The 11,418-nt window shown below is 33.4% G+C and overlaps 1 protein-coding gene across 1 annotated transcript; it reads left to right on the forward strand.

Annotated features, from left to right (window-relative positions):
- Window positions 1-825: 825 nt before the first annotated feature.
- Window positions 826-8,113, forward strand: arf3a (ADP-ribosylation factor 3a). Its single transcript, XM_051097060.1, has 5 exons — window positions 826-876; window positions 2,270-2,431; window positions 2,570-2,680; window positions 4,088-4,212; window positions 6,892-8,113. Exons 2-5 carry the CDS (start codon window positions 2,284-2,286, stop codon window positions 7,051-7,053), a joined length of 546 nt encoding a protein of 181 aa, XP_050953017.1. The 5' UTR covers window positions 826-876; window positions 2,270-2,283; the 3' UTR covers window positions 7,054-8,113.
- Window positions 8,114-11,418: the final 3,305 nt, after the last annotated feature.

The following is an 11,418-nucleotide window of genomic DNA, read 5'->3' on the forward strand; positions in this document are numbered from 1 at the left end:
TACAGACTGATCTTTTGCTTCACTGCTGATAATCTGGCGTGCAACTACTGAGTAATTTGGCAGCCTGAGGAAATCAGCTAGTTGCTGCCAAGTTCTGTAATTTGGCAGCATCTAGCAGGTTACTTATTCATTAGGTTCAGTCATAGCTGAATAATTAATCACAATATGGAAATGTGCTTCCAAACACTTGCAGCAACAGATCCTTCAGTTGTAAATGATCACATAATACACATTTCTGGAGGAAACTTCTTCAAAATGTTCACTGATTATTGAGACATGAGACTAAACATTTACCACAGTTTTGCGTACCACAATGTTGCAACTTTAGTAACAACATTTCAAATTTGATATGATTTAGAGATTGTAAGAATGTTCTTTACACAAATTAAAGAATTTTATTTAATGTATTCTTATTTTTTTTATCAAACATTTACGTTATCTATTAATAGGCTACCACCTGTACTCAAATCTTGAGATTAAAATATATATTAAATTTAATATAAATATGTATATATCACAAAAACGTTACCTCTTTTTCCCTTTTTTTATCACTTTTCCTCTGTGTCCTTGTTTATATTTTCTGTGTCGTTAATTGCCTATATATCAACAAATATTGATTTTTATTATTAAAAGAAGAAATGCTTGTAGTTGTAAGTAAATACTTAACAAACGTTAATTTCTAATGTTAATTTCTAGAAAACTTACATCCTGGTTCTTGCCCACCGCTTGCATGAGTTTCATTCATTGACATTTTGAATGCACATTCCAGGATGCGCTTCGTAGATATCGCGAGATCTGTAACATTCTCCTGCTTATTCCGCTGGTATCGCGAGAGCGGAGTGACTTGCGTGAAATTATCCGGTGTTGGTCTCTGAGGTGAGTAGGGATGTTGCAAAGCGTGAGGAAATATGGTGTCATTTCGTCTAAAATAGATTGTAGATTGTTGTCGTAATAATATATGTTAAATATCAATGACATTAAATAGCGTAGCAATTTATAATTTGTCAATATGCAGGCCGGCTCTTGCTGCTATAGTATCTTTACGTCGTGACAAAAAAAAAAAAGCTGTTACACATTTAAACAGCGTCACTGTCTGATATGACATGCGCCGGTTTATCATGAGAAGGCATTTCTGTTTTATGAATGATACAACTGGATGCAAGTATCTCTTGCGTATTCATTAGCAGCACACGTATGTTTAGGCTGACATTAAAAAACATTTTTCATTTCAGGGTTTTCTAAATTATTGTTTCCATTTGCCAGTGTAATTCTAAAAAGCTGAATCTGGGCTTCAGTGTTGGATTTAGAGGGTGATACAAATCAACAGTCTCAGATTTTCTGGCATTTGCATACTACACTCATAATGTTGATGTCATCACCATTTTATGGAGGATGAGGAAAATCTCTTTTTCTTACAAACACATTGTAAGAATCACATCTCATGAATCTGTCCACAGACACATCTCATTCAGCACCTAAAATAAAGCAACACTTTCTTAGCTATTCTATTATAGGTGTTTAAAACTGTTTTTTTTTTTTTTTAAAAAAGCAGTCATCATACTGGAGTCCATTAGATTTGTATTTCATATTACTGACTAAGTACACTTGTTTTGCAGGTTCTACTATGTACTAATTTTTCCAAATGCAAAGTAAGCCTTATTAGTAAAGTGTGCATATTGTTTTACTGTACTGCTTTGGTAAAAAAAAAATGACAGTTCTGTTAGAATTTACACACCTGATGTTTCATTTACTCTGAATATGGTGCTTTCTGTTAAAGAAATATATTTTATGATTTTTTCCAGCCACATTTGTGACCATGGACCAAAAAAACCAGTCATAAGGGTCTTTTTTTTTAAATGGATAAAAAATAAATAAGTAAGCTGAATACATTAGCTTTTCACTGATGTATGGTTTGTTAGGATAGGACAATATTTGGCCGAGATACAACTACTTGAAAATCTGAGGGTGCATTTTTGACCCATACAATGTATTTTTGTCTATTGCTACAAATACACTCATGCTGCTTAAGACTGGTTTTGTGGTCCAGGGTCACATTTAAAGATTATAGATGCATTAAATCATTAAAATTGCAGAAGGTTTCTAGAAAATTTAAAAAGAGCAACACTGGCATATTTGTATTAAATTAGATGAAGTTAAGAGACTACAATGTGGCTTTTTGAAAGGGCTGGTGCTTTAATTGGCGGTTTGACAGTTGTGTGTGTCAATTAAAAAAATTGACCGTAGATTGTCTCTTTTTATGTTGGTAAAGGCTAACCAGCTATCATGGGGAACATTTTTGGCAACCTTTTGAAGAGCCTCATTGGGAAAAAAGAGATGCGGATTTTGATGGTCGGGCTGGATGCAGCTGGGAAGACCACAATCTTGTACAAACTGAAGCTGGGAGAGATAGTGACTACCATTCCCACTATTGGTAAAGCAGATTTTTAGACTTAGAATGTTTAATTGCGTTTGTTATTGTATTATTTTCCTCTTGCTTAGAGACAAATGTCTTGATGGCATGTTGTGAGAGTCATGCCACTGTGTAATTCGTGTGCTTTTGTGTTACTAGGTTTTAATGTGGAGACTGTTGAGTACAAAAATATCAGTTTTACAGTGTGGGATGTTGGCGGCCAGGACAAAATCCGACCTCTGTGGCGTCACTACTTCCAGAACACACAAGGTGAGACGAGGACTCATACACACACTCTCTCTCTCTCTCTCTGAAAACACAAACAGCCAACAGTTTATGTCAATGTATGTGACTTAAAGGGATAGTTCACCCCAAAATGAATATTCTGTCATTAATTACTCACCCTCATGACATTACAAACCCTTAAGAACTTCACTCATCTTCCAAACACAAATTAAGATATTTTTGATGGAATCCGAAAGCTTTTTGACCCTGCATAGACAGCAATGCAACTGACAGTTTCAAGGCCCAGAAAGGTAGTAAGGACATTGTTAAAAGAGTCCATGTGACATCAGTGGTTCAACTGTAATTTTCTAAAGTTACAAGAATATTTTTTTTGTAAAGAAAACAAAAAAACCCACAACTTTATTTAATATTTTCTTCTCTTTCGTGTCAGTCTTCGATGAGCGTTCATGAGAGTACCACAGCGCCTTTTAAACCCTACTAGTATTTAAAAGGAAAAACATATATATTTATACCTTTTTAATAAATATTTATACCTATTTAGGTTTGGGGTTGGTTCCTGGTTTTTACTTTTTTAAGATAAACCTCATATTCTCACTCATTTATTTGATGAAAATCCCAGTAAAATTGTAAAATATTATTACATTTTGAAATAGCTGTTTTGTAGTGTAATACATCCAAAAATGTATTCAACATGTGATCCTTCAGAAATCATTCTAATATGCTGATTTGCTGTTCATGAAACATTTCTTATTATTAGCGTTAAATTATTATTATTATTATTAGTGTTAAAAACAGTTGTGCTGCTTATTATTTTTGTAGAAACTGTGATACATTTATTTTTTCATAATTCTTTGATGAATAGCAGGTTTAAAAGAATAACATTTATTTAAAGTAGAAATGATTTGTAATAGTATAATCTTCTTCATTGTCACTTTTAATCAATTTAAGGTGCCTTTGCTGAGGAAAAATATAAATTTCTTTAAAAAAATTAACTGATCCCAAACTTATTTCAATAGGGAATACATCAACATACCTTCAGCAAGTATGAAAACAGGAAAATAAGGCCAAAACTAATTTAGCAATGAAATTAGAATTAAAATCTCATAATGAGGTCTACAAGGGTCGTTATTTTCCCTCTGTACTCTTAAAAATAAAGGTTCTTTATTGGCATCAGTGGTTCCATGAAGAACCTTGAACAATCATGGAACATTTCAACTGCAGAAAAGATTCTTTATGGTGGAAAAAGGTTCTTTAGATTTTTAAAATATTCTTCAAAGTGTTTTTTTAAGAACTGTTCACTGAATGGTTCTTTGGGGAACCAAAAGTGGTTCTTCTATGGCATCACTGCAAAAACACCCCTTTGGACCCTTTATTTTTAGGAGTGTATCTTTCTATAACCACATTTGACATCATTTCTCATGTATTTTGAAGGTCTGATCTTTGTGGTGGACAGCAATGACCGTGAGCGAGTGAATGAAGCAAGAGAAGAGCTGATGAGAATGCTGGCTGAGGATGAACTGAGAGACGCTGTACTCCTTGTCTTTGCCAACAAGCAGGCAAGAGCTTCCTCATGCTTTTGCTATGTTCTTCAAATCAGAAACAGTTCATTGATGTTAGCATGCATCTGCTGTCTTCCAATTTTAAAATTAGCCCTAGTATGTGCATCAGGTTCTGTAATGTATGTGTTAATTTGTTGAAGATGGAAACGTACCTGCTGTAACAGTATATATGATTGTAGTTCATTAGTGAGAAGAAAACGTCATATGATGCTGAGGAATGATCAGAGTTCAGCCAGGCAACGTAACGGATAAGACAGAAAATGTTCCTCAGTCTAGTTTGTACGTTTTTGCCACATCTTCCAGATGGCAGAGGTAAAAGCAGGCTATTTTTGGGCCGGATGAGCTCTCTGATGAGTTGGAGAACTCATTGCCGGCAGTGGTTGTTGAGGTCTGCCGCTGATGTGTTGAGCAGTTTTGACCACCCGTGGAAGGTCTCTCTGATCTGATGATGTGCAGCTGCTGTATCTTAGGCCATGTTCACACAGAAGCAGAATACGGTTGTCAGTTCTGTATTTGAGTCCTTAATATGGTTACGTTCACACACAGCGAGCGTGACACCCGTATTCTGTAACCAAACTCACACCCGTAAATTTTCAGGACTCAATAACACATGCACTGTGTGAACAGAACAGAACCGGACAACTAGTTGTCTGTCACGGATATAGAGAGGGCCGCTCTGCTGTACAAACCTGTGTCTACCATGTGCATGGTTTTGGTAATTTACAGTGACAGAGAAATGAGCTGTGTCATCTGTAAGTTTGAGATCCAATCAGTTTTTCTCCACCGGAGCCACTCCCATCAGTTCTGTATGGAAGCCCATTTCCGACACTGAATAAAAAATCGAAAAAAAAAAAGGTTATTGCTACTCTTGTGATGTAAACTCACAATTGCGAGAAATAAAGTCAGAATAGCAAGATATAAACTCACAATTGCATTATAAAGTCAGAATTGCATTACATAAACTCATAATTCTGACCTTTTTCTCAGAATTGTGATATAAACACAGAACTGTGAGAAATACAGTAAAAATTGCGAGATAAAAACTTGCAATTCTGACTTTTTTCTCAGAATTGTGTGATGTAAACTCAAAATTGCAAGTAATAAAATCAGAATTGCAAGATATAAACTCACAATTGCGTTATAAAGTCAGAATTGCATTATATAAAATCATAATTATGACCTTTTTCTCAAAATTTGTGATATAAACTTATATAAACTAAAAGTTATGAGATAAAAACTTGCAATTCTGACTTTTTCTCAGAATTGTGTGATTTAAACTCAAAATTGTGAGAAAAAAAAGTTGGAACTGCATTATATAAACTCATAATTCTGACCTTTTTCTCGCAACTGTGATATACACTTAGAACTGCGAGCAATAAAGTAAAAATTGTGAGATAAAAATGTGCAATTCTGACTTTTTTTTTCAGAATTGCATGATAACAAAAACTCACAATGGCAAGAAATAAAGTCAGAATTGCAAGATAAAAACTCAGTTGTGAAAATAAAGTCAGAATTGCAAGATAAAAACTAGCAATTCTGATTTTTTTTACTCAGAATCATGATATCAACTCGCAATTGCAAATTATAAAGTCAGAACTGTGTGATATCAACTCACAATTGCGAGAAATATAGTCAGAATTGCCAGATAAAAACTAGCAATTCTGACTTATTTCTCAAAATTGTGTGATATAAACTCACAATTGTGAGGAATAAAAATCAGAATCGCAAGATATAAATTTACATTTGCAAAAAATAAAGTCAGACTTTTTTCGTGATATAAACTTGCAATTTTGAGGGTTTCTTTCTCAGAACTGTGATATAAACTCAGAATTGCAAGGGTTTATATATCGCAGTTCTGACTTTTCTCTGAATTTCGTGATATAAACTCAATGACAAGAAATTTTTTCAGAATTGTAGTATAAATTTGCAATTGCAAAAGTCAGAATTATGTGATATAGACTCATAATTGAAAGAAATAAAATAAGAACTGCAAGATAAAAACTCACAATTCTGACTTTCTCAGAACTGTGAAATATAAACTCACAATTTATAAAGTTCCATTTTTAAGGGGAAAAAAGACAGATATGTTCTATATGTTAGATATGTTCAGTTATGAAAAAAGTCAGAATTTTACATTTTTTATTCAGTGGCGGAAACAGGCTCCCACAGTTTAATGCTCTGCGCCCGACTCAAATGCTCCACTCTCCACCCAAATATAAAAGCTGCTGTCGGTTAATGAAAATTTGACAGATGAACTTGCGGCTTGATTGGACTCTTGTCTTGTCAGATAGTGATAAAACGTTCAGTTTTATGGACATTGCCATCTTTGATATTACTTTGGTCACTGTTGACTAGACACTATGGTTACTGGTAAGAAATACGGGCTTGACTCCCGTAGCACGTTCATACAGACAGTATTCAAGAAGCTGTTGTAAGTTGCTGTGTGAACGGGACTCACACCTGTAAGTACAAAACTGACAGTGTGAACGTAGCCATAGTGGAAGCAGAATCTCTAAAAGATCTCAAGAGAAATGGAGGCTTTTCAGTGCACGCATGAATTACAGACACTGATTCCAGGAAAACAAGTTCAGGAACTATGGGAAATCCTCTACGATGAGAGCATGCAGTATGTATATAAATAGTAAGATATGTAGTTGTTTCTGTCTCACTCTCCAGGATCTGCCAAATGCCATGAATGCTGCAGAAATCACAGATAAGCTGGGTCTCCATTCCCTGCGCCATCGTAACTGGTACATCCAGGCCACTTGTGCCACCAGCGGAGATGGTTTATATGAGGGCCTGGACTGGCTGGCCAACCAGCTCAAGAACAAGAAATGAGGATCCGAGAGCAACCGGTGTGGGCGAGGAGTCACCCTAGTGGCAGCTCATCAGGGAGCACCAGTAGTTTTTTCATTCTGTTTACAAGCTGAGACCAACAGGAGCCGGGTCATTTCAGACAGCGTAACCCCTCGCTATGTCCCACCTAACAGATCCGTGAGATGATTGGGGCACCCATGATTCATATTCATAATAACTAGTGAAAACAGAAATGTTCACATGTGATTCAAACATCTCAGTTTCTCGTGTCTCTACACTGTAAATGTCTAAAAAACACGACGGGAGTGAATGAAAAGCTTTTACTTATATACTGTGGGAGTAATTCTTAAATGCAGGTCATTTAAACTATATTAACTGCACTGATAGATGAGAAACCTGTTGATTCAGTTTCCCGAAATATTTCAGTAAAATCAAGTGAAATGTTATTGCGAAAACAACGAAGAAACATGTTGTGTTTTTTGCTACAGTGGTGTTGTTTTGCTACTGAAAATTAAATATGCATTGTGATTTATTATTAGCATATCAGCCAGACTTCACGACTGTCAATGATGATGCTCTTATTGCATGTATTCACACAATAACCAGTGTCTCTGCACAGGTTGCTGAGCAAGCTTTGGTTAGTGCTTTATGTAAATAGATAGAGGATCTCTTGTCTTGGCATGCACGTTTCGCAGCGATTAAATAGCACATTGTTCTGTGTACGAGAACCGTTTCTTATTGTTCACTACCCAAGCTGCTGTTTTGTTGTGTAGCTAAATGCGTTTGTTTCACACACTGTATCCGCTGCTCTTGCATGCTGTTTGTCTGTGTCGTGCCGTGTAGACGTGCTCATTGACTGTGTCATTGCATTCGTGCTATTGACTTTTTGCTAGTGTTGCTTGGGCTGATCTGAGCTGAACAAGAGATTTCTATATAGCCCTGTGACTGGAAAGTGTGTCGAAGCGAATTTATGGTAGACGCAGGTACTAATAGACTAAATATTTATGGCTGTGTGTGTACGCTCTTGAATGACTAAGTGTGTTGATATATTACACGCTTAATAAAGTATGCACTTAGATAATTTCATGTGAATATCTATTTCTTGTAGTCCTGTGTTCATACTTTGCATTGAGGAAATTGTTCATTCAAACATTAAAATCATGTTGTCTAAAACATTTTTTTTTTTTTAGATGTTTTTCCAACTTTGCATCTGCACAGTCATTTTTTCATGATGCATACTTGCATGCATTTATACATCAATTTAACTTGACAGCTTTAGCTTGTTTTTTAGTTAATTAAAACTGAAACTAAACAATCACTTTTGTTAATTTAAATAAAGATTAAATAAAATATCAATTTTACTAACATTTTGAAATTTTGTCTTGCAGCTAACTAAAATAAGTACTAGAATTACTTCAAATAAAATTTAAAGCTTAAATAATCTAGTTAATAACTAATAAACTAATAAAAAATAACAAAAGCACATTACAAAATTATTACAACTTAAATGTAAAACTACAAATCTAAAATAAAAGCTAATTCAAATTATGAAAAAATACACAATTAAAATAGTTAAAAACTAATAAAAATAACAAAAGCACATTACAAAATTATTACAACTTAAAATTACAAATCTAAAATGAAAAGCTAATTTAAAATATTCAAAAAATACACTTAATTAAAAAATTAAATGATAAAAACAATTACAAAAGCACATTGCAAAATTATTACAACTTAAATTAAAATTAAAAATCTAAAATTAAAGGCTAATTCAAAATCTGAATAAATACACTTAATTAAAATAGTTAAAAATTAATAAAAATAACAAAAGCGCATTACAAAATGGTTACAACTTAAAATTAAAATTACAAATCTAAAATTAAAAGCTAATTTAAATTTTGAATAAATACACTTAATTAAAATAGTTAAAAACTAATAAAAATACCAAAAGCACATTACAAAATTATTGCAGCTTAAATTAAAATTGAAGTTACAAATCTAAACTTAAAAGCTAATTCCAATTATTTAAAAAAATAAACTTAATTAAAACAGATAAAAATAATAAAAAATTACAAAAGCACAATGCAAAATGATTACTACTTAAATTAAAATTACAAACGTAAAATTAAAAGCTTATTCAAAATATGAATACATACACTTTAGGACATAAGAAAATTATTAAAACTTAAATTAAAATTAAAATTACAAATCTAAAATTAAAAAGCTAATTCAAATTATAAAAAAATGTGAAAAAGCACTTATTTAAAATAGTTAAAAACTTATACAAAATAAAAGCACATTACAAAATTACTACAATTTAAAATTACAAATCTAAAATTAAAAGCTAATTCAAAATATTAATAAATATTCTATTAGTACATAATACTAGGATTTTCAGTTATTACACTTCAAAAAATGTGTGAATAATTAGAATATATTAAACACTACCAAATAGTTCCCTGTACTTGTGTTTTTTTTTAACAATACTAGATAATATAATAAAAGCAACAAATAACACAACAAAACCACGCAAGTCTTTCAAAACCAACCAAGTCTTCATAACAAAAATGAACCCACATGCCTGATGAAGTTCATCTACTGTAATTGCTTCCATTCTGGAATCTTTTTCTTTTTTTCCTTCCAGATTTCAGTTGACACACACGGCTGAGTCGCTTCAGTAGTTCAGCGGTTTGGTGCGCAATTATAAAATTTGTTTCTGCATTCTGATAACTTTATCAGACACCACAGAATGTGATAAATCTTATCTTTGCGCGGTTAGTGAAAATTTCATAGAGCGTACCCAAAGCACTTGATCTGCTCTGTGTGAACACTTACGGCTCTTAGGCTCAGAAAAGCCTGGAAATAATAAGAAGGGAAGTCTGTTTGTTTAGCAAGATGCCCAGTACTTCACCCCCTTATTCTGTGGCAAATCCCACACACCTCCCAGCCTGCCCTCACAGTGTGTGTCTCCAGGGGCGTGACAGCAGTATGTGGGTCAGGGCTGCTCCCTGGGTTGCCAGCCCCAATGGCCCCCTGCAGGCCGCTCATAATAGCGGCACCATGGCGGGTGCCATAGCTGGGATTCCCTCCCGTAACCGGGGCGCCCTCGCCCAGGGCACAGACTCACTGGCAGCAATGCTGCAATCAATTCATCAATCTGTGATGGGAGCGCCGACCGCTGAAGCCAGGCCAGCCCACCCCTTATCCAGGCCATGACCACCAGCAATGAGGCTGAGAAGCAGGACTGGGGAAATCAGGAGCTGGATGGCGTACAGATGATTATTTAGGGGGCTGGTATTCACTCATAGCAGACGGGCATAATGAGAGTTGTTCCACTCTTGGAAGGTCCACAAAATGTTGAAACTTGTACAAGGATTGTCAAGCATGAACAAGCAAGTACACACACACTTGAACACAATAATGTTACATTTGGAGCGAGGCAGGGCTGTAGCAGCCAGAAACACTGAAGGGAATACATCAACCCCAGATTAGGGGATGATCAATGACAACTGTTTTTTTTTCCTTATTGCCCCGTATCTTGAATATTTGATTATTTCCTCCAAATTTTTTGAAATAAAAAAGGAAAAAAATGCTGTTGTTGTTATTATTATTATTATTATTATTAAAAGTAGTAGTAGTTTTGCTTATTCAAACAGTACCGAATGCAAAAAAAAGTTAAATAATAAAAATAAAATAATAATAATAACCAATAACACACTGAATAAACACTAAAAAAGAAAACATTTTATAATAATAATTATAAAAATGTTTTAAAAATATATAAAATATGAAGAAAATGCATAAACATAATTCTAATAAAAAATAATAAGTAGGCTAGTTTTGGTTATATGTAAAAAATGTTAAATAATAACAACAACAATATTATAAACAGGAACAAACAATAAGGATAGATAGATAGATAGATAGATAGATAGATAGATAGTAGTTTTGCTTATTCATAACCAACAAGTTCAGTGAAATGGATCAAAATATTTGTTTCCTCCAAAATTAAAAAAGCAAACATCAAAAATAATAATAATAATTATAAATAATAATAATAATAAACACTAACACACTAAATAAACACTAAAATAAAACATTGTAGAATAATAATTGTATAAAAAATATATATTATTTTTAAAAAATAAAAATTGTATAAAAAATGTATAAAAATAATGCTAATAAATAATAAGTAGGCTCAAAAAATGTTAAATAATAACAACAGCAATGACATAAACAAGAACAAACACTAAAAATAGATTAAATGGGTCAAAATATTTGATTACTTTCTCCAAACATTTTTAAATACCAAACATTAATAAACGTTGTTGTTGTTGTGTTGTTGTTGTTATTATTTAAAGTACTAGTAGTAGTAGTAGTAGCTTT

This window comes from Labeo rohita, chromosome 23, assembly GCF_022985175.1.
Source record: "Labeo rohita strain BAU-BD-2019 chromosome 23, IGBB_LRoh.1.0, whole genome shotgun sequence".
Lineage (NCBI taxonomy): Eukaryota > Metazoa > Chordata > Actinopteri > Cypriniformes > Cyprinidae > Labeo > Labeo rohita.

Coding starts and splice junctions, on each gene's coding strand:
- arf3a (XM_051097060.1), top strand. CDS start 2,284: ATGGGGAACATTTTTGGCAACCTTTTGAAGAGCCTCATTGGGAAAAAA. Junction 2,681..4,087: donor CTACTTCCAGAACACACAAG/GTGAGACGAGGA, acceptor TGTATTTTGAAG/GTCTGATCTTTGTGGTGGAC. Junction 4,213..6,891: donor TTGTCTTTGCCAACAAGCAG/GCAAGAGCTTCC, acceptor CTCACTCTCCAG/GATCTGCCAAATGCCATGAA.